The sequence below is a fragment of the Oncorhynchus masou genome, chromosome 8, assembly GCF_036934945.1.
Source record: "Oncorhynchus masou masou isolate Uvic2021 chromosome 8, UVic_Omas_1.1, whole genome shotgun sequence".
NCBI classification, from domain to species: domain Eukaryota; kingdom Metazoa; phylum Chordata; class Actinopteri; order Salmoniformes; family Salmonidae; genus Oncorhynchus; species Oncorhynchus masou.
Window position 1 is genome coordinate 18,591,955 of NC_088219.1, and position 26,978 is coordinate 18,618,932.

The following is a 26,978-nucleotide window of genomic DNA, read 5'->3' on the forward strand; positions in this document are numbered from 1 at the left end:
TGTGGCTAGTCCAACATGAAGTCAAACCAGGCATCTCTTTCGTGACATCCAGACATTATAGTAGATCTGAAAGAATCATCGGATGAGTGTAAAACGTAAACTCCATCTAGCCATCTGGTAGGCTCCACCATATTGCTTACACCTATCTGATATTGCGGAAAATGTGTAGGCTAGCTATAGTATTTGATTTATTAACGCAGGATTGTTTGTTTTTAGGTGGCCGGCTGTAAAATAATCAGAGCAGACGCCGTCGAAACCTGGGCTAAACTCCAATTCTTGTCCGCCCGAGATTCGGCGACCCAGCAGCAATCATACTCAAATAGAGCGGGGGGGACAAACTCTGAATCAACTTGATTACTATTCGCTGTATCTAGCTATTTTAATCTTGAAACATGCTAGTGTAGATAGCTAGCTTCAACCTATTTCACATTTTATTAGCAATGCTAAAGACGGACGGGAGAGCTAGAAAGCTAACATTAGTTGCTAGCTGGTCAGGAAAAACACAGGACGTTGCGCTGGTTGTTTTACTCGTTAAACTCGCGGATTCTTACCTGTGCAGTGAAGAGAAACTAGCCTACGCTAGCTAACATCAGCAAGCTGCATTGTCAACTATTATGTTGTTTTCATTCGCATTACAGCTGAGGGTTGACTGTTTATTATAGTTCATGCTATGTAACTAGCGTTTGACTTTCCTTCATCCAAAGAGGACGTTCGGGTTGTTGCTATATATCGGTGTGGCCGAAAAAGTTTGCTAATCCCGGACTAGATTTTACCGTATAACGTACTTGTAGGAACAAACCTCGCGTTGGGTAACGCTTTAACGTTAACTAACAGAGCCCTATAACTTGACAGCTCATCGTACCCACTGCACAGCTCGGTGTTATTGGCGAAGCACTTTTGTACATCCAGAGAGTGGAATAGGCGCACCAATGTAACGTTAACGTAGCTAGGTACTGTAGCTAGCTTGTGAATGCAGTGATAACGTTACTTTATTCAGATACGTGTGAATCGAGAACTTTGCTTTTAACTCTACTTACATATTATTGATAGGTAGCTATTTTTTTTACTGACGATTAACTACTTAAGCTAGTAGGTTAGCTAGCTAGTTAGCTAGCTAGAACTTTAGCTTGCTAACTAGCTAGCTAGTTTACGCCTTCGACACGTAGCCAGCTAGCCGCCAGACAAGGGTACTTATGAGAAACGTTTTGATAAGTTAGCTAGCTAGCTAACGTTAGCTAAAGAAACGAGATAGCCCCCCAAAACAAACAGAGGACAGATGAACATCGAGTTTTGAGATTCTGTAAAGTTGTTACCCCCCCCCCCCGGAAATGTAAGATGTCAACCCGGACAGTAACCAGGACGGCATTATTAACAATTGAACATTCTTCAAACCAGGTAAGCCAACTGCAGAAGCTAGATGGCAGCTAATGTAATGGCGGTAGGCCAGTTCAGAGATCCAGCTAGTCAATTTATCCAACCGTAGCCAGAAATACTATATCCAACTTATACTTCATCGATGGGGTTTAACAGCGGTTGGCATCCAAACTATAGCCAACCTAAACCACAAAAAAACATTTTATTTTTCCAAGGCCCCAGCTATCTAACGTTATATTTATAGGTAGCTAATTACACATTGTAGTTATGTGGATAGGAGGTCATGCAGTAGAATCTAAGGCTTTTTATAACTAGATAGCTAATTATGATCAGAGCCCTCTTAACTTTTAGGCAGGTAACTTTGAGGGCTAGGACAAATTGTAACCATAGACACATTTTAGTTGCTGTGAGTTTTATGGAATTGGATAACACATCTCGGTAGGAAATGCCAATGATTTTCAAACTCACTTTCCCATGTCTTCTTTCCCATGTCTTCTTGTCATTTTGTCAACAAGAGCAAAGATGATGTCATCTCTAACATTTAATATATGTTATCTCGAATCTTAATACTCTTATTGCCCACATTGTTTGACTGACTGTCTTAAAACAGAATATCCACTGTCAGTTTGCGAAGTTGTTGGCCCAACTAGCTATTGCCACTTGTATGATGGGCATTCCATCATACAAATTGTCTGATGGCATTCCAAATATACTTTAGTAGGAATAGCTCACATCAGGTGTAAGTAGAGGACACCGGACTTCAGCTTATTTGAGGAGCCACTCAGTCCTGAACACATTTGCTTGCAGTGAAAACTGGTTCTCTAGTGAGATTAGTGTTTTAGTCATTTAATGAAATTCTGACAATTGTCTGTACAAATCACAAATTGCTGATACTTATACATGGGTAGCAGAGATGCTGACGCATCCCATAGTGGTCATTGTGGTGAAAATTCCCTAACTTACACAGGCTACTAATTCCAAGGTTTGTTAGCCACTGAATTTGTCTGAAGCAAGGAGTTGGCAAGGTTTAGCCATGCCCTGCCCAGCTTGTTTGACTACAGACTGCTGTTGATCTGGGCCCAAATGGCGAATCTCGGTTCTTCCTACCCCAGTTTCTCGGTTTGTTCAAACCAGCATTTCCAGTTGAGCTGGGTGTGTAGGAGTTGTGTGGAGGCTGAGGGGAGTGCTCCTTTTCTTCATTTTGTCCGTATTAGCATTATTTGTATGCACACGTTTCCCTGTGTGTTTCTCATTCTGGATATGTCATTATCATGTTCATGATTGATCATCAATGAAAGATGAAGAGAATAGTTCTCCATTTGGTTGTAGGTTTTTACAAATTCAGTTCAATAGGCCTATGTGGTTTATGTAACAGTGGCTTTGTTTTTACCAGCCATTCCCCTAGTGATCTTGGTTTCTCTCTGGTCTTTGTCATGTCCTAACCACACTCTCATATACTTGTAGGTATTAATAGCTCACATAGGAGGGGGTGGGATGGTGTTGGATGAGGGTGGTGGGATGATTTTTAAAAGCGTGTCAACACTTCCAGCTTTGTTTGAAATGTAGATTCGGTTTCTTGTCTGAAAGGATTCATCAGTATTTCTTTTATTTCTCAGCTTTGTAGCTTGTGCTGTTTTCTGAGGAAAAAGTTGACAGGTTTTAGTAGCTAAGTATATTTACATTTACGATTCCTTGTTAAAGGGATACTTTTGGGATTTTGGCAATGAAGCCCTTTATCTACTTCCCCACAGTCGGATGAACTTATGGATACAATTTTTATGTTTCTGCATCCAGTATAAAGGAACTTGGAGGTAGTTTTGAGCCAATGCTAACTAGCATTAGCACAATGACTGGAAGTCTATGGTATCTACTAGCATGCTAGAAGTTACCATACATTTCTAGTAATTGCACTAACGCTAGTTAGCATCATTCTTTAAAACTGCACGCAGAAATATACAAATGGTATCCACAAGTTCATTTGACTCTGGGGATGTAGATTAAAGATCTTCATTGCCAAAATCCTGAAGTTTCCCTTTTAATGTATTGTCCTAGAATTGACAATACCAGAGCCCCAGTGGATAGAAAATTAACATTTCTCTCCCCCATAGTTCCACTATGCCATGCGTTTTGATTTCAGGATGTTTTTACTGTCATGTTTCTGAGTTAAATGCTTCTGACAGAAGTGTACAGTAGTAGAGTATGGAGAAGAGGTGACTGGAGGGAGAGCTCAGTTGGTGTCTATTTGTGGTTCTTGCTGCCTCTACCCTGACTGGAAATAACCATGGTGTGATATTAATACCCAGATAACTGACAAGCTGGCTCACACACCTCCTTTATTTACCAGTTCTTCTTCCTCTCCCTGCCAGTCTTACTTTGTTTATCCTTTCTTCTTCTTTCTTGGAGCAGGCAAGAAATAGTTTTCATTTTGAAGGGTAGCATAACATTTGCTAAAATAATTCTGAATTTAAACCAGGATACAGCGTGGACACCCACTTTCTAATTATCTAGTAGGCTTATTTATAAAAAAAGAGAATAATGATATGTTTACTTGTTTAGGCCTATATTTGTATTGTTGCATAAACCAGATAGTTGCTGTGAAATGTGTTATAGAACTATGGTTCCTGATGCTCTAAAAGTGTGTTTGTGTGCTTGTTTCACTGTGCATTGCTCAGTCTGAATTGAATGCTTTGCTCTAAGTATTTTGATGAGAGTGAGAGACGTGAGGGGACAGCCAGGCTGAAGTGAGTGTGTTTCTGTGTATATGAGAAGGTTGGGGAGGCAGAGTAAGGGATAGGTTTAAAGTAACTGTCCGTTGTTAACAGATTTTTTTGGGGGGGAAATATGACCTATAATTAATTACAATATGAGCTAAATAGTTTTCATTCCAAAAAATGGTAAGTAGGCCAAGTATGTTAAACAGCTTTTCTGTGTTTGAATGGTATGGGTGTACCCCAAAAATAGGATGGTGTGGGCATATACTGGTCATAAAAAAATATGAATGCGAGTATACTGTTGATTGGCCAGCTCATCCTCCTCAGGAGGATGACATCATCCGCTGAGGAAAGCAAGTATTTTTGAAATGGTCTGTTTTGAGGTTTGGTTCTTGAAGTGTTTTTTTTTTATTTTTCTCTCCAATTTTATGATTTGGACACATACGAGTATAGGATGAGTCAACATTATCTGGGTACTTTAGGCAGTAGGTTGCCATGGAAACACTACCACAGCACAACTACTTTGTCAGAGAAGCACTATTCCATCTGATCTTAGCAACACTAAAGCATTTTATCAATTTCTCATAGCAAACTTGCACATTTCTACAACTCATGTTCTCAATTGTTGAATGTAATGAAGTGTAAAAGAACATGAGTGCAGTTGTGGCAGCAGGCCACGTTTTAGAGGGTCAAATTTTATTTGTCATATGCCGAATACAACAGATATTCTACCGTGAAGTGCTTACTTACAAGCTCTTAGGCACCAATGCAGAATTTTTTTTTTAAGTAAGAACATTTTTGCTAAAAGGTAATAAGAAAAGTAACACAATAAAATAATAACCGGGCTATATTACAGGTGGTTACCGGTACCCAGTAAATGTGCAGGTGTACAGGTTAGTCGAGGTAATATGTACATGTAGGTAGGGTTAAAGGTGACTGCATAGACATAGATAATAAACAGTGAGTAGCAGCAGCGTAAAAAGTTTTCCCTTCGTAATCTGTAATAGTTTGCAAGCCCTGGTACGTCCGGCGAGCATCAGAACCGGTGTAGTAAGATTCAAGCTTAATTCTGTATTGACTTTTTGCCTGTTTGATGGTTCGTCGGAGGGCATGGTGGGATTTCTTATAAGCATCCTGATTACTGTCCCACTCCTTGAAAGCAGCAGCTCTAGCCTTTAGCTCAGTGCGGATGTTGCCTGTAATCCATGGCTTCTGGTTGGGATATTTACTTATTGATGAAGCCGAATGGAGGGAGAGCTTTGTAATTGTCTCTGTGTGGAATAAAGGTGGTAGAGTTTATTATAAAAAAAAAAAAAGTCTCTTCCCCTCTCCCCTCTGGTTGCACATGTGGCATGCTGGTAGAATTCGTTAAAACGGATTTAAGTTTTCCTGCATTAAATTCCTTGGCAAATAGGAGCACCGCTTCTGAGCGAGCATTCTCTTGTTTGCTTATGACCTTATACAGCCTGTTGAGTGCGGTCTTAGTGATTGAATCGTACAGTCAACTCAATATGTAAAGCGACTGCAAGGCTAAGGCGATACATGGGTTAAGCTGGGCTATGGAGATTGGTTGCCAAGGGAGATGGGTAGAGCCAGTTCATGGGTCTATGATTTCACACAGATTGCATTGGAATTACTGATGGATTAATTCTGATAGTTGGATTAGTTGGACCCTTGTGTTCATCCTGTCAAGGTTTTCAGGTTAAATTCTGGTAGGAGTTACTACAGTACTAGTTACTGAGCACATTCATCTTGTTTGTCTGTGTGTGAGTAAGAGGGAGAAGGAAGTGCATTAGGTGATTTGACACAAGGTAAAGGTTTTTTGTGGTTTTATAAAGGGTGTGGTACAGAGAGACTACACTGATTTGCTCATTTGTTGCGCAACTACAACAAACCTTAACTCCACCAAGTTATACTTCCTGTTTTCTCTTTAGTCATGGGGAATCCTTGACCTTCCCTCTTTTTTCTCTTATCTCTTTCCCTCTCTCATTTCATCCCCTTTTTCTTTTGATTCTAGGGCACAGCTGTCTGAGCATATCAGCGCTTGTCCATCGGGCTGCTCCCTCCCCTTCCTTTTCTCACCAGGGCTACTGCTCCCTCAGACAAACCCAGACATGTCTCATCTGCACTAGGAGCCTGACCTCGTCTTTTTTTCTTTTGGGGGGGTGTAATTACAATATTTCCTCAAATTAACCAAACCTACTTTGTCTTCAGCATTGGAACGGACAGGTGTTTTCTGACTGGAGAGCCTGGCTGTGCGTGCCGCATGTATCTGTCCTATTTTAGCCTGAGACCTCATGGCCCCCTGTGTCCCTGTTCTTGGTCATCTATCCAAGCCATCAACTCAACACCCCTTTATGCTTTGAAGTCTGTAACGAGGGGGACACAGACCTGTATTGTTGTGAATCGTTTTTAGATACCACTTCTCTGTTGGAGCTAGGAACACAAGCATTTCACTACATCTGCTAAATATGTGTATGTGACTAATAAAATTTTATTTGACATTTTTAACTCTGAACTCTGTCTACACCTTCATCATAGAGCATGGCTGACATCTTTCTTTATCGAGGAAGTGACAATGTTCTGAAACCTACTGAATGGTAGCAGGCTGGTCAGTGCTAATGCTACTGTCAACCATGGAGTACACAAGTCCCACTGCAAGCATTAATGTAGAGGCAAAAAAGTTTACCTTCTACTATGTGGATGTTTTTTTCCATGTGTGGATGATTCTTTTGACAGAATTTGTAGCCTGATTGATCAGGGGGAATCTGAACTTTTGTCCACACCAGTGTCGTAGAGCATGGATGAAGTGTCTCTTCATAGAGTAACTGACAAGGATCCTAAAGCTGAATGGTAGCTGGGTCATTCATTTCAGCAAGCCATGACACCCACCATCTCAGATAGTTCTGAAATTGTTTCTGTAGTTAGAAACATAAGATAAGCATTCTGAAAGCAGTATTTTCTTGAAATATATTTTGATTTGAGAAATTAAGCTAATTGATTGCACCCAAATTGGCCATTTTAATTTATAGGATTCATATAATATCCAATAATTATCGTAGCCTACCTAACATTCCATTTGGAACAAACTTTATTTTGAACAATGAGTAAGACATGAGGAATCCACGGACCCCTCACACCACATGCCAATCCCACCCCAACAATGAGTATATAGTAAGTTATCTATGTTTGGCAAGTATTGTTTCTTCATCTTATCTAATATTTTTTTTTTTTCATTGAAGTTGGGGTTATGTCCCATCCTGATATGACCAGGTTCTGTCCACTAGATGGTGGTGTTCCTGCTATAAGGCGATTTCTTTTTAAGAGCCCTGCCCATTGTTAAAGGGATAGTACACCCAAATTACTCCATTTACATATTGGTTTCTTACCCTGTAAGCAGTTTATGGACCAGGTATGACAGCAGCCCATGTTTTGTTTACCGAGCCACTGTTTGGATAATTTGGTCATGAAGCGTGAAAATGCAAATATCGGTACCATTGACTTGGCATTGTATACTTGACAAGCATGTTAAAAAGTTAGCATTTGAAACAGTAGCCAAGTAAACAAAAACCAAAGCATTGGTTGCTGTCATTCCAGAGGGCAGGGTTTCCATTAGCCGGTAGTAGCCAGCTTTTGTCCGGAACAAGTTGTTTATGTAGCGCCAGAACTGCTGTTACAGCTCATCACACAGCGCGTTTGTTGCAGCTGGAGTGAAACGTGCTTTTATAAGCCCAATCATTGTGCAACATTTTAAATGCAATTGCGTGTTAAACAGTTTTGATGGCTAAGATTAGCTGTTATTTTTGTTCTCAACCTTTAAAGTATGCTTCCCATTTGCAATTCAAGTGCATAGGTAAGTAGGCAGGCTACAGTGTCTCTCACACCACTTTGCGATGAGCTGGAGCCAGTGTGCATTTTGAAAACGTGTACTTAATTGTTTGAAACTTGAACGTTTTACTTCACATTGAGGCATGTCTTAACTTGCTTCAAAGTGGCTTAGCCATAATCCAAACAAAAGTGCAGGCAATAATTTTTAGTCTTCCATATGCCATTGAAACCAGTAGCCTATTTCTGTCATTCTATTGGTTTTCAAATCAACTGTCTTTCATTGTCCAGTAGCCAAAAGCACACTCCTAATCATATTAGCAACCAATGTTAATCGTTGCATCTTTCGATCTCCTCTCTTTCTCAATTTCTAATGTATATTTTCATCTGTCTCATGAAACCACTTGCACGTGTGGTGCGCTTTTGACATGTGTTTTCCCATTAATTGCATTATGGAATGAACATTTGTGCGTAGCTTACTGCCTTGTGTTCCATGCTGTGTTTTTAATGTGAAGAAATGTTAACTTTTTAAGCTAAACATTGTGGTTTGTTTTTTTTGGATGTAGCCTAGGCCAACTGGTTGAAAGATCCCACATTCAATCATTCCACTGCTGTCCCAGAGTCTGTTTGGAATGGGTGACTTTATATCTCGCTCAGAAGGACAAGCTGACCGATAGAATAGGTAAACTTTTCTACTATGAGGGATAGTAGATTAATTTAGGCTAGTGATTTTGCTGTTTGGTACTTGTCCTGTTGGCTGAGAAATTAAATGTTGACAGTTATCATAACATCTTTAAATTACCCTTTGGAATTCGGTAAGGACACACGCCATTGCATGTTTTGTTAAGACGAATGACCATAATCCTAATGTGATTTCTGTCATTCTGAGCACTGGGTGGAATCCCTGATCAGGTTACGTACCCAATGCATATGGGTCCGGTAAACGTAAAAGGCCTGCTGGTCAAATGTCCGGCACCGCATTTTCGTAACGGAATCCCTGCCAGGGATCAAGCTAGATCGACTCTGGGTTTTCTAAAGCTAACCAGCTTTAGTTAGCTTCACATTCCAGAAAAGTTAGCTTGCTAATTCAGCAGGCTATGGTGTGAAATAGGCTTTTAAAGTGCAGTGTTTATTTTATTACTTGTCGTTAATGCTGACACTGGTGTGCTTATCAATGCACAACCACAAGCACCATTTTCCCAACTCCTATTGATAAAATAATTTAAGTCATACAAAAGTGTTACTGTGTGAATTTTAATGCAGTCTGTCATTACTAAATGTCTAATGTAATTTAACACAACAAAATTCATCAATAAAATATTTAATCAGCCTTCCTCAAATGAAGAGGATAATGACGCAGTATTTGCAAGGGGGGTGGGGGGGGATCTGATTTAATTGGTCCTCAACTTGTGGCTCTCATTTCATTTCGGGTAAGTGGAGTTAACTGTGAGTTAGCCTTCTCTGGAGCAGGGTAGTTCTGAAGGATTCGTTGCCATAGAAATTTACCTGGCTGAAAGGTGAGCAACTTTCGAATGACCGGATATCCCAAGTCGAACTCAGTTGACCAAAGTTATCTAGTTAACTCCTCAAAACGGCTTCGTAGGATACCCCTCTGGTCCATAGACAGCTTACAGGATTTAAAAAAAAGTAATTTGGGTGAACTATCCCTTTAACAATGAAGGTGGGAGATTCTTAAAAATATGAACTAATAGCAGGAACTGCACCATATAGTGGTCAGAACTTGGTAATATCAGGATGTACAATGGGATGTAAATCCAACAACTTCAATGACTTTCTCTGAACAGAAAAAAAATCACAAATCACTGAGAATACATTACATAGGATGAAGAAACAAAGTTCTATACTAGTCAAACAGAGAACTGATACTATAAACTCATTGTTGGGGTGGGATTGGCATGGGGGTCCGTGGGTGGCTTTTGGATATTTATTTGGATTCCTCATGTCTAACTCATTGTTAGAAATAAAAGTTTGGTCCAAATCGGATGTTGGGCACTATTTATTCATTATTATAAGAATCCTATAAATTAAAATAGCTGATTGGGGTGTATTCAATTACGTTAATTAATTAAATTTAAATTATATTTCAACAAAATAATGTTGCAGGAATGACAATCTTATCTCTTTCTAATAATAGAAACAATTTGAGAACACAGATGGTATGTGTCAATACTCTTGTGCTTTTTGAGGTGGAACGACCCAGCTGTCTGGTCAGTACTTATACTACTGTTAGCACTTGATGGAGTCCAAGTCCCAATTCAAGCATAAAAATAACAGGTCAACTACTTTTGCATGTATAGATGTTTTGTGCATATTGTTGAATGAGTCTTTTGACAGAATGGTAGCCCACTGATCAGTGAGGTTTAGCTCTAATGCTACCGGCTCTGTAGAGAGATGAATTTCAAATGTGCCATCTTCAAGTGTTTGTGGTTCTTGTCATGCCCCTCTCTCCACCTGAGGCTGATCATGATCTGAACAGAGAGACATGGGGCTATAATGTATATGTGATGAGACTCTCCAGTCTCTCAGGCTCCTCCTGGCTGCTCTCTCCTCAGCCTGTCTCTGTCTCTCGCTGTCAGTCAGCCCTGGAGCTGAGCTTCCCATGACTGACGGTATGTCTGCATTGCTCTCTGTCCGGTCTTGTCTGTATGATATGTTGTATTTGTGAACATGTCTTTTTATTTATGCATGTTTGTTTGATCTTTGTCAATGTGCCTGTTTTTGAATGTGCTTCTATCTGTGTCCCAGTGTGTGCCAACCTCGGCGAGTGTGATTGAAGTGCTGGCTACTGTGCTGAAGGTCAAAGCTGTGTTTGTGAGGACTGCAGACTGCATTGCTGACACGCTCTCAGTAACTGCAGAGCTCCTTTGCAGATCAGTTGGGTGCAAGATACCTCTTTGACATAAACATTGTACAGTAGACACTTGGTCCCTGTCCCTTACACAACAAGCCCACTGATGGCTAAACCATGTCTGCCAGTGCCAATACAAAATGAAAACGAGGTCACCACACTGCCAGTTGTTGTATGGTAGTCTGGTTTACCCTGTTCTGCTCTGTATGTAGCCATTGAGGTGATGAGGCACTTCCTCATGCGTTTTTATGCCAGAGTCTGCTTTTATGTGTGTGTGTGTGTGTGTGTGTGTGTGTGTGTGAGGGAGCGTTTAGGTGACAGATGTCTTCTGGCTCGTTAGTCTTTGCTGGTTCTACCGGCAGACTTTCAACAAGCTTCTGCTTTATCCCTCTATGAAAACTGGCTGGGGAGGGCCACGACACAGACACACAGGCGTTACATAATATAACATTTACAAAGCCGGCACATCTTTTAATTGCGGATATTGGTGCATTTTGTTTTCCATATATATTTATTTTTATGTGGAGTGCTGTTTTATTTATTACAGGGAGATAAGAGCATGGCTTGTTAGGAAATGTGACGTACTGTATTTGTCTCATGGTCCTTCCCCTGCTTTTTGTTTTCTCTTGGAATATGACCACTAGAGAGGAGCAGAACTGGACTTCTGTTTGTCAACTGTCAATTTATTAATAATCCTGTGGTCTTAAGAAGAATCTGTCCTATTTTCTAATTGTAAAATTGCAGAATAGTAGAGACGCCTCTGGCCCAGACTTGAACATGGAAATTAAGGTCCATGTGGAACAAACCACACACAACATAGAACTGTGCCATGTCAACAATAGCTTTTCTGTCCTCTTACATATGCTCACAAAGTAACAATCTTATCATACATGTCAGTCATACAGAGGGGGAGGGAGTGTGCAAATGGGGTACAATTCAGTGTTTGTGAATGCAGAGACATGTAACCCCCCCGGTCACTTTCTCTTCCTTGTTTTCCGGGGCTCCCGCACTCTTAACTACCCCTTTTGCCCACATGCATATGGGACCCTTCACCTTTTTTCCTCCTACTCTCCTTTACTCCCCCAATCAGCCCCCACCCTCTTCCTTCTGTTCCGTCTGCTCTTTCATCTTCTTGTGAGTCACTTGTCATTCCCTATTCACACTTTCTCTCCCTCTTGTCAGTGTGGATTTGAGCTGCAAGCAGAGACCAATACCCTCAGTGTCAGGAAAAGCCTCATTAGCGAGGAGCTGGGGTGACTATGTAGATTGACAGATCAACATAATTGGCCAGTATCAAGTAATGCTCACAGTTGTGTTTCTGAGGTATTCTTTATGTCCAAAGCTCCTTCGCCTTTAATGGGATTCTGAAAATCATTGTCTGGATTTGTGAGTGAGGTGTTGCGTATGCCTAAGAGAATGCTTTGTTCCCCTCTTTCAGTCTCCCTCTGAGTCCAAGGCAGGCGGGCGTGCCAATATGCCGAGGTGCCGGAATTCTGTCCCCACGACGGCAGACGAGCAGCCACACATTGGCAACTACCGACTGCTAAAGACCATTGGCAAGGGCAACTTTGCCAAGGTCAAACTGGCCCGGCATGTCCTCACAGGGAAAGAGGTGAGGACAAACCATGAGATCAAAACAAGTCCAAGCACTGGATTTACTGACTGTGATGTTTGATCCTTTGTTACATTTAACATTTAAGTCATTTAGCAGACGCTCTTATCCAGAGCGACTTACAAATTGGATGTGGTTTTATCATTGTGTGCCCAATGTTGGCAGTGCAGGATCTTACTTCACTTGACCCATATCCCTAACATTCTGATCTCTTGAGTATGGATCAGTGGATTGTGAACATGTAACTGCTAGTTCTTTAATATGCTAATACTGTGCCATGTGATGTGGTTGCTGTGAGTGGGGCAGCACATGTATAAACAAAACAGAGTGCAGTAGAGTGGGGGGAAGTCTTCATCCAGCTCTTTCCACTGATGGGTGGTTCATCCTAAGTCTGCGCTTCTACTCATGTCTTAACATGGGTTTTTTCCCCCTAAAGGTGGCTGTGAAAATCATTGACAAAACTCAACTTAACTCTTCCAGTCTCCAAAAGGTGAGTGCAAGTAGATGCTGTGTGTAATGTCATGTGGTTTTTATTTGTGTTTTCGGATAGTGTGTTTTTATTTCTTAAATAGAAAAAATAATGATTGAAATCAATGAAGATGGCATTTGCTCCCTAAGGGCTTAGGGCAGGATATGGCGGTAATTACAGGAAATTAGACCCAAGTACTTCCTGTGGTGATGGTTTGGGTGTGGTGCCAGTACTGTCCTCAGTATATACAGTATATGCATGAAGACTCTCACACAGTGCGCATAGATATAGTTTTGGAGTATACGAGTAAAAATTATATAGAATAAACTGACTTTGTTTGATATAAACTGATATAAACTGATTGATCCTCTGTTAATGGCTTATTTCTTCTCCGGTCCATAGCTGTTTCGTGAAGTGAGGATCATGAAGTTGCTGAATCATCCAAATATCGGTGAGCTTTGTGCTGCCCTCTCTTTTTAAGATTCTCATCAATCCCCAACCAATTGACAGAAACATGTTTGTGTTCTGCCTGCTTATTCTTGTGCAGATGCCTTTGAGTATATTGAGCCAACACTAAGAAATTGACAGCTATGTTGTGATGGGTGTTGTCTAGGGCTGGGCGGTGTACCGTATTTTAACAATATTGATGCACGGACCGGTTTGGGTTTTTATTTTACCTTCTATAACGTTATTTGAATGTTTGTTAAATGTGGTATGTTGTGTGTAACTTCCATTTTTATAGTTTACTTCACTACTTGAGTCATCACTCTCCCCCTCTCTCTCCATAAAAAAATACTGTCCATTTTTTAACAAATACCATGATATGATATTTTGGCCATATCGTCCAGCCTTAGTGTTGTCTTGATTGGATTGAACTTTCCGCTCTTTTCTCTGTAGTTAAGTTATTTGAAGTTATTGAGACTGAGAAGACACTGTACTTGATCATGGAGTATGCCAGTGGAGGTGAGTAAAGACACGGCACTCCTTTCAACACACCACTCAATCTGAAATTCTGTTCTCAGCCTCCGTAATAACATCAATGCTAAGTCCCAGTTCGGTCTCACTCTATTCACATGCACTCTGTTCCACACACTTGTCTTTTCATCCTCTTTTGTGTCTCCACTGCTTTTTTGTTCCTTCAACACTCCCCTACATTCTGTCTCTATCCCGCCAGGTGAGGTGTTTGATTACCTTGTTGCTCACGGGAGAATGAAGGAGAAGGAGGCCAGAGCCAAATTTAGACAGGTGAGACCCTTTTGTCTGCTGGTTTCTTTTCTGTTTTTTGACACCGTTTTGACAATGTTATTGACAATACGGTTTAAAAGGGAATTGTCATCCTAGCTGTTGCTCCTTCTCTTGCTACAGATAGTTTCAGCGGTACAGTACTGCCACCAGAAGTGCATTGTACACAGAGACTTAAAGGTGAGGATAGACAAATGTGGCAGGTGTTTTTTGTGTGCAGATGGAGAGATTTATGGATCCAATTCAAAGTGACAGATCAAGATCATTACATTATGAGGTATGATGTTGGATATGTTTTTAAAGGAATGTTACAGAAGCTTGTATCAATAATTAACATACTCTTTCTCCAGGCAGAGAACCTACTCCTAGATGCTGACATGAACATCAAGATTGCAGACTTTGGTTTCAGCAATGAGTTCACCATGGGGAACAAGCTGGACACGTTCTGTGGCTCCCCACCCTACGCTGCTCCGGAGCTGTTCCAAGGGAAGAAGTACGACGGGCCCGAGGTGGACGTCTGGAGCCTGGGGGTCATCCTCTACACCCTGGTCAGCGGCTCTCTGCCCTTCGACGGGCAGAACCTCAAGGTGAGCAGGGAACTGTGAAAGAGGAAGGGATACATGGAAAACAAGTAATGTTCTTGAATACCTAGCTACCTTTTATCCTTGTCTTTTGTGCTTGTCTTCCCTTTAGGAGCTGCGTGAACGGGTTTTGCGGGGGAAGTATAGGATTCCCTTCTACATGTCCACAGACTGCGAGAACCTGCTCAAGAAGTTCCTCATTCTCAACCCAACCAAGAGGGGCAGCCTGGAGGTTAATAGTACCTCATCTCGTCACTGCTACTTCCTCTACTGCATACACTGTGTAGATGACTATAACGCTACTGTTAGTGCTTTTTTTCCCCATCTTCCATCAACCCTACATCTCTGTCCTCCCTCTTCTCTCTGCTTGTGTCCAGCAGCAGATCATGAAGGACCGCTGGATGAATGTAGGCCATGAGGAGGAGGAGCTGAAGCCCTTCATCGAGCCCCAGCCAGACTATAAGGACCCCAAGAGGACAGGTCAGAACCCCGACCGAGCGGGGGGGTGGAAGAGAGGTGGGGCAGGTGTCTGGTGGATGAGCTGGTTGCAGCAGATGGGTTACTGGGGTGGGGTTTAGAGGACACACTAATTGGGGGAGGGCTCCTTTATCTGAAGGTGCTGAATCTTTTCAGTCTTATTTTACGTGCTGTCTTAGCTGAGAGACAGCGTGCGAGAGTAGTGAATGGTCGATTCACATATACTGCGTAGCGTATGCTGACATAATTGTCATGAAAATCCGTTAAAAAATATATATATATATATATATATATATATGTGGTGTATATATATATATATTTTTTTTTTATATATATATATATATATATATATATATATATATATATATATATATATATATATATATATATATTATAAAAAAAAAAAAATTTTTTTTTTTTTTCGCTCTGTAGCCTCAAGTTATTGTTGCAAGTTCCTTTTGACTCACCTTATGTCCTACAGGAGCCACCATACCTAGGGTTAACAGATGTTGTTTTGCTAGCTTCACCAGGATGTTGTAGCTAATAAACCTGAGCCGTTTATAAACAATTAAGTCTCGTTCTTTCTACATAAACAGTTCTCTTGATATCGGAGTCCTTGAGTTTTCCAGCTGTGGTTTGCTTAGGCTAAATGCCTATGATTGAAATCAATACATGTAGGCTGCAATAGTTTTCAAATATGTAGCCTATTTGACTGGCAAACTGTAGCTTACATCCCAGTACATTTTAAACTACATCTTTAGACTACTTAGCATATGAAAGATCATAACAGTTCCTCTAATTCCTTTTCTACAAACGACCCACTCATTTTACCAGCATTTTCTCCACGTAGACATTAGAAAAAAAGACTTGCTTTCTAATTTGACACTTGCGGGCCCGTCAGTTTTCTCTCATTCACTCATGCATTCTATTTCCAGCGTGATCATGCACTTAAAAATGGAATTGAGCGTTAGTCTCTGTTACGTAACGTGCCCGTTGCTGTGTTGGCATGTGCCTACATGTTTAGTCAAACTAAATGCTAGACTTTTTGTTAACGTCTGTCCCTGTTTGCTGCCTTCCGTTTTATTAAATGATATGCCTGTACAATAGAACTGTTTTGTCCATATAACAATGCGCCTGTCTGTGTTTTAGAGAACTATTGACCTGTTGCTTTTTAGTATGTTAGACTTGTGTTAAGTAGTCTCTGATATGCCCCTGTCTACAATGCATGTGTGTGTAATGTACTTCTGTCCTTGATGTGGTTGTAAGGCTGACATTTTATCCATTCTGTCCAGATATCATGTTGCAGATGGGCTACTCTGCAGAGGAGATCCAGGACTCTCTTGTCAACCAAAAATACAATGAAGTCATGGCCACATATCTATTACTGGATTACAGGAACACAGAGGTACAAAGTGTATACACTCACATCTGTAGGAGTGAACCGTGGCCTACTCCTGCCATGGTAATATTGATGACCACCCCTCCTCTTCCCTCTCAGATGGACGAATGTATCAGTCTGTCAATGAAATCCCGCCCAGGAAGTGACCTCACAAACAGCAATGCCCAATCTCCTTCTCACAAGGTACAGCGCAGTACCTCATCCAATCTGAAGCCCCGGAGAGCAACAGATGCAGGTAGGAAGCTGTTTGGGTTGACGAGGGTACTGCAAATGTTAAACTGTTTTTGATATATAGTCTTATTTGATTCTCATTCTTTGCGTCTCTGTCCCACCCTTTCTTTCTGTTGTCTGTCTCGTTCTTCTTCCCAGGTTCTTCTGCTTCCAAGCGTTCCCAGGGCGACAACAAGCAGACAGCAGAGGATTATGGGAGGAAAGGTTCAGGCACTGGCAGCTCCACTAAAGTCCCTCCCAGTCCTTTAGCCACAGCAGATCGTAAGAGGAGCACCCCAACCCCCTCCACCGTGAGTAGACTTACCGTTCGGCATGCCTGCCACTCTAGGATTGATGGCATGTACACTACTGTACCTAACATCTCCTCAATGGGTCATACAGAACAGCATCCTGTCCACTGGTACGAGTCGCAGTCGGAACTCCCCGGTCCCTGAGAGGGCCACACTTGGGGTCCAGAATGGAAAGGACAGGTACACACAAGCACCTTTGCAGCCACAGGCATACACAGACACACTCACATGGCTGTGGAGCTCTCTTTTTGGAGCTAGTCGCGTGTCTAGATGGCAGTGTTGGCAAGCACTGGTCAGCCGACAATCAAACACAGCAGCTAGCAGCTTCCCACCATGAGATGGAGTGTACATAGTCACACATTCACACCAGAGCAGAGATTTGACATTTTTCTAGAATGTATTAGTGTCATTTGCAACATTTTATGAAGGACTTAGAATGTACTCAAGGCCAGCTTACTCACTCACACAGTAATACACGGCATCTGTAATCAACTCCCAACAATAATAATATCTTTGAACTCTAGCTCACACAATCATGGCAAGATCAGTTTGCTAACAATTATTTAATATTTTACCATTTTATTACCATATCCTTCACTGAAATGTTTAGAATACAGCAGAGTAGAAAGCCAGGTTTAGGTGCAGAATCAGGGGCCTCAGACACTCTGACACTTAACAGTATTAAACACATTGACCCTGATAATCAGACCCTGATAATTAACCCACTCCTTAATCTGGGATTTGTGACGCTGGCTGCTCTTGTATGCAGGTTACTTCCAGGCACAAAAAGGGAAAAATGCAGGGGGGAAGTGTTTAAAGAACACGTTCTGTTGGGGATCGAGGGGGAGCAGCAGTGACTCAGACATGTTTGCTATAAAAAGATGATTGGAGGGCAAACAGACAGTGGTCAGCTGTAGTGCTACTGGTAGAACAAGTCACTAGCACACATTCTCCTGACACAACAGCCATTTGACCATTTTTTTGTTTCATTTTTAAGCAGTTTTTCCTTTCCCCAAACTTGTGTTCTGTCCTGACAGTTTCTCCCTCAATTTCCAGCACTTCCTTTGCAGCAAGATTCTTTTGGGTGTGATGCTTCCCAGAAATAATGCAGTCTGTCATTAAACTCCCCTAATGAAAGCTCAGTGTTTCCCCTATATTCATTTAGAAGCTGCGGGACGCTGCTTCTAAATCGTTGCCGCCTTGCAAAAAAAGGGGGGTTGGTAAAATGTTTTCAGTCTAAACATAAAACGACTAAAACCAGATATAAAGTACTGAACAAAAATATAAACGCAACATATAAAACATTGGTTGTATGTTTCATGAGCTGAAATCAAATATGCCAGAAATGTTTCATACGCCCCAAAAGCTTATTTTTCTAATTCGGTGCATAAATGTTTACATCCCTGTTAGTGAGCATTTCTCCTTTGCCAAGATAATCCATCCACCTGGCAGGTGTGGCATATCAAGAAGCTGGTTAAACAGCATGATCATTACACAGGTGCACCTTTGCTGGGGACAATAAGGCTACTGTAAAATGTGCAATTTTGTCAAACAACATGTCTCATATTTTGAGGGAGCATGCAATTGGCATGCTGACGGTAGGAATGTCCACCAGAGCTGCTGCCAGAGAATTGAATGTTCTCTAACATAAGCCGCCTCAACGTCATTTTAGAGAATTTGGCAGTATGCCCAACCAGCCTCGTAACCGCAGACCACGTGTATGGCATCGTGTGGGCGAGCGGTTTGTCAACGTTGTGAACAGATTTCCCCATGGTGGGTTATGGTATGAGCAGGCATAAGCTACGGACAATGAACACAATTTCATTTTATCAATGGCAATTTGAATGCACAGAGATACCGTTACACAATCCCGAGGCCCAGTGTCGTGCCATTCATCCGCCGCCATCACGTTTCCGAATGATAATGCACTGCCCCATGTTGCAAGGATCTGTACACCATTCCTGGAAGCTGACAATGTCCCAGTTAGTCTGCATACTCAGCAGACATGTCACCCATTGCCCATGTTTGGGTTGCTCTGGATTCATGTGTACAGCATGTTCCAGGTCCCGCCAATAGCCAGCAACTTTGCACAGCCATTGAAGAGGAGTGGGACAACATTCCATAGGCCACAATCAACAGCCTGATCAACTCTATGTGAAGGAGATGTCGCGCTGCGTGAGGTGGTCACCAGATACGGACTGGTTTTCGGATCCCTGCCCCTACCTATTAATATATATTGTTTTAAAGTATCTGTGACCAATGCATATCTGTGTTCGCAGTCATGTGAAATCTATAGATTAGTTCCTAATGAATTTATTTCAATTGACTGATTTCCCTATATGAACTATAACTCAGTAAAATCTTTAAAACTGTGGCATGTTGAGTTTATTTTTGTTCAGTATAGAAAAGATAATGCAGCTATATATATAGTTTAAATAAAATCATGTTTGAGAAGTAACATCCACCAAAATATAAACTAGACAGTCGGGGAGAATTCCAGAAATGTCATGGCATGGGGGCCTCCATTGATTTTATGTTTGAGTCACTCAGATAGCATTAGAACGCGGCATAAGCCATTACAAAATGTGTTGAATTACAGGAAACTAGCTTTAAAACTACATCTACAACCGTGGCTGAAAAACAAATCTTAGGGGAAACACTGAGGCTGATATGTTTAGTCATCAATACAAATCTGCATTATTTGAGGTGCTGTGTTGTCTGTGATAATGTGCATCAGTGTGGTTTCATCCCCCCTCAGTGTCCCTGCTTCCTCCCCAGTTCTAACCTTTGTTACCCCATGGCTCTCTTCCACCCCTCACGGGGACGGTCGGCACTGGGTTTATTCATTTCTCTCCCTCAGCCTGACCACCCCAGGGTCCCGTGCCTCCACAGCCTCGGCAGCTGCCGTACTCTCCTCCTCCCACCCCCGACATCACAAGTCCTTGTCCACCTCTGCTCACCCCAGCCCCCCAGACATCCATGCACACCGGCCCAGGCAAGTGGCACCAGGGAGTGGAACACAAGGACAGCCACTCTGCAGGAGGGAGAGTAGAGTGAATATGAAAGGTTTTGGGTTAGATGGTTCCTGGTTGCAGTTCTCAGCATTGTGTCCAACATCGGGAACAAATTGGTATTAAAAGATCAGCTGTAGGGATTAAAAGAGTAGCAATATTGCTGTTGAAAAGGCAACCCACTTTTCTCTGTCACTTTCCACCACCCCCTGAAACACAAGCACCCTGCCTCTTTGTGAAATATCTTTCTCCCCACCACCACCACTGTCCTTGTCCAACCAGTCCTATCACTAATCTTCCAATAGAAAGCCAGATCCTGCAAAACCCTCAGTTACACGTCACACACCATCACAATTTTATCTTGGCCCATCCGGTGCCGTTATGTTTTTGGCTGCAGTGAGCCTGAACCCTTTCAGCTCCTGGCTGGTGTGTGCATGTCATGTAATCTCCTTTAATACGTTCTGCAACTCCCTGTTCCCAAACACAACTTGACATCTCGTGGGCCATGCACATTGTTCAATTTTGTATAAAAAAAAAATTAACTCATCAACTAGCTATAATGCTGGGATGTCCTTCACATGTCAATTGGTTTATGTGTAATCCATTATCACTGAATAGTCACAGCTCATATTGTGGAAGCTATTTGAAAGGGTGTTATAACCTCTGCCAATATGATCATGTGTGTGGTCCATGACATAAATCAACGGTATCACAGCTCCATGACCCTTCTCCATACTTCCCTCTTTGTTGTGATGCTGCAGCCATCCTTGTCCTGTTGGCTGATCCCAATGTGCCATGCTAATTGTGTGATTCATGCTGTGTGCCTATGATTTAACACTCAACAAGGCTTCACTGGCCTCACATTCTAAGTATGGTTTATACCTGCTGCCCGTGGTGGGTCACAAGGCTGTAAGATGTTATTTTACTGACTTCAGTCCTGGTGAATTTTGCTGAGTGGATGGCACCACATTTGGGGTGCATGTTGTAGACCAATAGAAATATGGCTTTTACACATTGCTTTTGCCAACGGCTTAATCAGGCTTCCTTACAACTGGCATTTGTATAGAAATGGTATGCATTTCAATCACTAAACCTTACTGCGCTTCAGAGTAAACTAAAGTTATCAGAAGTTCTTTGTGGGAAATGGCTAAAGCAGTTGAAACTTTTGATGTGCATGATCATAATGAAATACATAATTGTCTCTCCTCTTCCTACTCACAAAACTATCAAAACAGCACCGCCCCTCAGAGAGTACCGGTGGCGTCTCCTTCTGCCCACAACATCGGCAGTTCCACGGCGACAGACCGTTCCAACTTCCCCAGAAATGTGACCAGCCGAAGCACTTTCAGTGCCGGCCAGCAGAGGGCGTCACGGGACCAACATACCTCCACTTATAATGGTCCCCCATCATCACCTTCCCTCTCCTACGGGAACAGCCAAGCCCGAAGAGCCGGGGGCACTGGTATCTTCAGAAAGTTCACTTCTAAATTTGTGCGCAGGTGAGCAAATGGGGGAATGGGCATCTGAGATGTGTGATGGGGAAGATGACTAGTGTTGAATCCAATGATATGCTGATCACATCCTGGTGTTGAACGGCTTAGTGAATTAAAGTTAGGTGTTCATGTTTGTGCAGCGTGACCTTTGGACTGTTTTATTAGCATTTGTGTGTCTGTGTGATGGGTTTTTTTGTGCACGAAATGCGCTTGACTACAAGTACTCCCCTCTTTCAGGTTAAGTTGGTTTGAAACAGGTCATATTTCTGTGGCTATGGTCAGTTAGCACATAGTTGAAGCAGGTAGGGAAGTTACTGTGTGAGTGTACCTTGAAATACAATTCGGAATATCCTACTATAGTTTAATTGTTTAATGATAAATTGTACAACACCAGGAATTAAAACTAAGTAAATATAACGTCATAATTGGCATGCATGTTTCCCATCCAGTGCTAATGTTAATCCTAATCTGAGTCCATTGTTCATGTAACTGCTCTGCCCCGAACATCCTGAATACTATGGTAATGTCAGGCTACAATAACAGCCATTTTGTGACCACCTGTTTTGCCCAAGCAGCTCACCTCCTGAGGGACACCGGGGGAGTATTCCTGTATTTGAGTTGACTGACATGCACATGACATGTAGAACAGATTGGCTGTGGTTTGTTTTGCGCACGTTTGTGTACATACGTTTTTTTTTTTCTTCCCCCTCCCCTTTGTTGTAGAAATCTCACATTCAGATTCCCCAGAAGGTAGGCAAAAATAACCACACACTTGATTCTGTCAACTATTACCTTGTGTTCTGTCCTATCTATCCTCTGTAAGGCTATCATTTTATGTATCATGACCCTTTTCATGAATTTTTTTCTACTTATTTTTTTAACCATTTGCCCATTTATACTAACGCGCCCTGCTCTCGCCATCGCCTGATTCACCCTCGTCTGCTGCTCGGCTCTCTTCATCCCTCAGTGAATGATACTCCTCCCTTATTTCTCGCATCCCTGTTTCCTTTTTGACTCCGTTAGTGTTATCAAATGTCATCCTGTGGGTCCTTGGCCAAGTCAATAGAAAACACTGTGCTGCCCAGCCTGTGGCCGTGCTGCCCAGCCTGTGGCCGTGCTGCCCAGCCTGTGGCCGTGCTGCCCAGCCTGTGGCCGTGCTGCCCAGCCTGTGGCCGTGCTGCCCAGCCTGTGGCCGTGCTGCCCAGCCTGTGGCCGTGCTGCCCAGCCTGTGGCCGTGCTGCCCAGCCTGTGGCCGTGCTGCCCAGCCTGTGGCCGTGCTGCCCAGCCTGTGGCCGTGCTGCCCAGCCTGTGGCCGTGCTGCCCAGCCTGTGGCCGTGCTGCCCAGCCTGTGGCCGTGCTGCCCAGCCTGTGGCCGTGCTGCCCAGTGTACAGAGAACTTAGAGCACAGATAAATGGTACCAGTCTGTTTCGCTAACATTCCACTCCTTGTACTCTGTGTCATATGCCAAAGCATGGAGTCATAGCAGGGTTTTTTTCTGGATGAAAAAGGGGGTGACGGGGCATGGCAGGGGGCGCGGTCTGACCGTCGGCGCGGCCAAATTATTAATGCCCCCCCCCTCCCATCTTGCCGTTGTAGAGCTATTTTATTTTATAAAGACATCCTCCAATTCTACATCTTCTCCCATGGAGCTGAGAAAAAGTAGCCGTTTACAGCTATTTTCCTGCAATTCTATGCATTTTGCCATGGCTAATGCTGTTATTTTGCACAAACATAATAATCTATATTACTAAATTCAATGTTTTGGGAATTTTCAATTCTTCCCAAATGTCTAGCTTTTATTTTGGGGATCGTTAGTTCTCAAAGATTACATTATAAAAAAATATATTTAGGTCCATTCATCTTTTCAAAGATTTGAAATTTTTCATCCTGAAGATACATTTTGGTAACCTGAAAAAAAATGCTTAGGTGGCCCGCCCTAGCATTTCATTTTGATAATTTACTTATGAAGCTTGCATTTGGAATTTTTTGTTAAAATATATTATTACATAATCAAAATGTGTTGTAGCCTTAATAGACAAGTTATTGCCTGTGTGTTTATATATATATTTTTCAACTCACGACCTGGACTTGACCCGACTTGAGACTTGGACCTTGAGACTTGCTTGTGACTAATAATAGTGACTTGGTCTCAGTCCTGAACTATTTGCAGGATAGACATTTTTTATTTTATATTTTAAAATATTTTCAATGGTATTGAAAAACCATCCTGTGTCTATTTCTAAACACCCCGGTCTGTGGTATACTGCCCAAGCCTTGTGGAAGAGGGGGGGCAGTGAAGTGTTTGTTGGCAATGTAGCATCGCTGTCATATTTTTGGGGGGATATCTCCTGCCTTTCTTTCTCTAGTCTGATACCAGACCACTGTCCAGGCTGCACTGCAGTTTGTGCTTTTAACAACCTTATTTTCAGCAACGTTCTGCAATTTCTTTTTCATCTTTTTTTAACCATGGCTTATCCGCTAATACTTTGTCTTTTTTAGATTTAGTTTTTCTATTTTGAGTGAGTTGACTGCAGAGTCATTAGAGACGTGATTTTCTCAGCGACCAAGATGTCCATTCAATCAGAAAATAAGTGAAGATTGAAAGTTTTGACGTTTACAACAATGTGCATCAAGGGGTGCATGTATTTAAGTCTTATTGTTGTGGGTGCAGACTTAAGGATGTTGGGCACCTTGAGAAACTGAGAACAGGTCTGCAGAATGCCTGCATATGCATCTGACAGACACTGTTCCTTTGTTGTTTTTGATGCCTTGCTGTGGGAGTTTGAGAAGAGGGTTATTATATGGTGGTGATGGGATGTGTTAACATAACAAAGATGTGATCTCTGTCCTTTCATTCCAGTTGTATGCTAAACAACAGTTTCCATGGATTGTGTATCCACTTTGCGGTGGGGAGTTGACCAAAAACACATTTGAATTTGTAGAGGTACCTAGTTATTCTCTCATAGCCCCCCCCCCCCCAAAAAAAAAAAAATTAGTGGCGCTCACATGAAGTAAATCTATGGATATGTGCAGCATGTTTCTAAGAAATATACTATAGAATCTGGAAGTGGAAGGTGCAGGGGTTGCCATGGGAGTTGGTAGTGTTTATCCTAACCTGGTAATAGCCTAATTGGAATTTTGGGAGACTAAACTTGTGCCAATTTTTTTTGCGGAGCCCATATGAGGGAGAGGGTCGAGATGAGGCCAGCAGGTGAGGAATACAATAGTGAACATTTGATCAATCTGTTGATTTAATTTTTTATTTATATATATATATTTTTATTTAAATCAAATAATCATTACATTCATTAATTAAGGTGGTGTAAAGAATAGCATGATTGTGATCTCATAGCTCATTCAATTTTGACAATGCAAGATATTTTAATAACAGGAGACATGTATTCTGCAGCTTAGTGAAGCTTTTCATGTTCATGCTCTTTGGTTCCCCCTGTGATTGAATGCATTGTTAACCAGCCCATAAGATTCCTGTTTTGTCTGTCTCCCCATTCTGTTTCGCTCCTTCCTTTTTATTATATTACTGTCTTTTCCTACTTTCTTTGCAAACTCAGACCCATGCTGACCACCGCTGAGAAGCTGGAGAAGGTCACTCTGGGCTCTGTAGGAGACGAGAACAAGGACTTCCTGTCCTCCACCTCTACGGTACCCAGCACCCCGACTTCAAGCCTGACCTCCAAGGACCACAAGCCCCGCTCGCTGCGCTTCACCTGGAGCATGAAGACCACCTCCTCCATGGAGCCCAATGAGATGATGAAGGAGATCCGGAAGGTTTTGGACTCCAACAGCTGCGAGTATGAGCTGCGGGAGCGCTACATGCTGCTGTGCGTGTCTGGGAATCCCGCCTGTGACGACTTTGTCCAGTGGGAGATGGAGGTTTGCAAGCTGCCCCGCCTCTCCCTCAACGGGGTTCGCTTTAAGCGCATTTCTGGCACGTCCATCGCCTTCAAGAACATCGCTTCCAAGGTTGCCAATGAGCTCAAACTTTGAGCTTGTGGATGAGTAGTGATGATGATGATAACAAGGAGTCGGCTGGTGGAAGGAGACAGACTGAGGCAGAGAACGCAGGCAGAGAACGCAGGCAGAGAACGCAGGCAGAGAGGCTAAACTTTGACACAGAACTGAGTTGAGAGGGTGACAAAGGAGCATGGAGAGACTTTTGGGTTGGGGGGGTGCAAAGAGTTTAGGGGAGGTTGCGTGTATAGACCTTTTAAGGGGATTGTTAATTTTCTTGAGGGGGTGTTCTTTTCGTTTGGGTTTTCTATCCCTCTTTCTATCCCTCTGACTTCTCTGTTGTCTTCTAAGACAGTTTTGTTTCTACCTTAAACCTCACAATCCTCTTTTTCCAAAAGGAATTCATTGATGGAAAATATGAAAGGAAATTAGTTATAAAGCAATGAACTGATTGTGGGTTTAATTATATATATTTTTGTTGCCCAAAATAGCCCTGGACTCAGCCAGCTGTAACCCTCAGGCCCTTCTCTCTCCATTATCCTGCACCAAGAACAAACGGTCTACACACCATGTTACTGCATCTTGCCCCTACTTTCAACTGTCTGTTTTGAACAGATGAAGAGACCTGCAGTTTGACACTCTGAATGTACAACGCATATTCACTACAATGTAAATTGGATTTCGCATCATGTTCTGATTCTGATCAGCTAAAGAAGGCTGCACAAGGTTTCTGCTTCAGTGTAGTGGTTCAGAAAGCCATTTTTACATCACAGCACAATGTCTTACTTGATGGTAAAGTGGAAGTGCAGACTGGATTTACCTCTTTGCTCTGATTGCGAGCATTCACCACCCTTTACCCCAAGCCCCTTCAATTAGTTTTTGTTTTTCTACAGCAGGAGTAATTTATCTGATGAACTAATTAAGGGCCAATTGATAATTATTGGTGGATTGTAATGTAATTAAGAGTTGCTGGTTGGTTTCAATGTGCTGCACTGGAATGTCTGAGTTCCCTTGCCTTTCTCTGGAGAAAATAATTATTAATATTGTTATTAAGAATAAACAAAGTTGGATGATTTATTTGCTTGTGCTCTTCAGTTGTTTAATCTGTTTTATATACAGTTGAAGTCGGAAGTTTACATTAACTCATTTTTCAACCACTCCACACATTTCTTGTGCACAAACTATAGTTTTGGCAAGTCGGTTAGGACATCTACTTTGTGCATGACACAAGTAATTTTTCCAACAATTGTTAACAGACAGATTATTTCACTTATAAATTCACTGTATCACAATTCCAGTGGGTCATAAGTTTACATACACTAAGTTGACTGTGCCTTTAAACAGCTTGGAAAATTCCAGAAAATTATGGTATGGCTTTAGAAGCTTCTGATAGGCTAATTGACATCATTTGAGTCAATTGGAGG

At 42.1% G+C, this 26,978-nt stretch overlaps 1 protein-coding gene across 8 annotated transcripts; it reads left to right on the forward strand.

Moving 5' to 3' along the window:
- Window positions 1-26,631, forward strand: LOC135544307 (serine/threonine-protein kinase MARK2-like). Of its 8 annotated transcripts, none has more exons than XM_064971813.1 (20): window positions 1-117; window positions 217-1,395; window positions 12,218-12,391; window positions 12,828-12,881; window positions 13,263-13,311; window positions 13,758-13,823; window positions 14,035-14,105; window positions 14,226-14,282; window positions 14,453-14,689; window positions 14,796-14,915; window positions 15,064-15,199; window positions 16,453-16,565; window positions 16,659-16,794; window positions 16,929-17,080; window positions 17,172-17,260; window positions 19,941-20,075; window positions 21,327-21,590; window positions 22,308-22,334; window positions 24,761-24,796; window positions 25,155-26,631. In XM_064971813.1, exons 2-20 carry the CDS (start codon window positions 1,336-1,338, stop codon window positions 25,588-25,590), a joined length of 2,412 nt encoding a protein of 803 aa, XP_064827885.1. In that variant the 5' UTR covers window positions 1-117; window positions 217-1,335; the 3' UTR covers window positions 25,591-26,631. The 8 variants fall into 8 exon arrangements, with proteins under 8 accessions (XP_064827885.1, XP_064827888.1, XP_064827886.1 ...); XM_064971815.1 differs by having other exon boundaries at window positions 2-117; window positions 15,064-15,163; XM_064971816.1 differs by lacking the exon at window positions 24,761-24,796.
- The last annotated feature ends 347 nt before the right edge of the window (window positions 26,632-26,978 follow it).

Coding starts and splice junctions, on each gene's coding strand:
- LOC135544307 (XM_064971813.1), top strand. CDS start 1,336: ATGTCAACCCGGACAGTAACCAGGACGGCATTATTAACAATTGAACAT. Junction 14,690..14,795: donor TCGACGGGCAGAACCTCAAG/GTGAGCAGGGAA, acceptor TCTTCCCTTTAG/GAGCTGCGTGAACGGGTTTT. Junction 14,916..15,063: donor CCAAGAGGGGCAGCCTGGAG/GTTAATAGTACC, acceptor TGTGTCCAGCAG/CAGATCATGAAGGACCGCTG.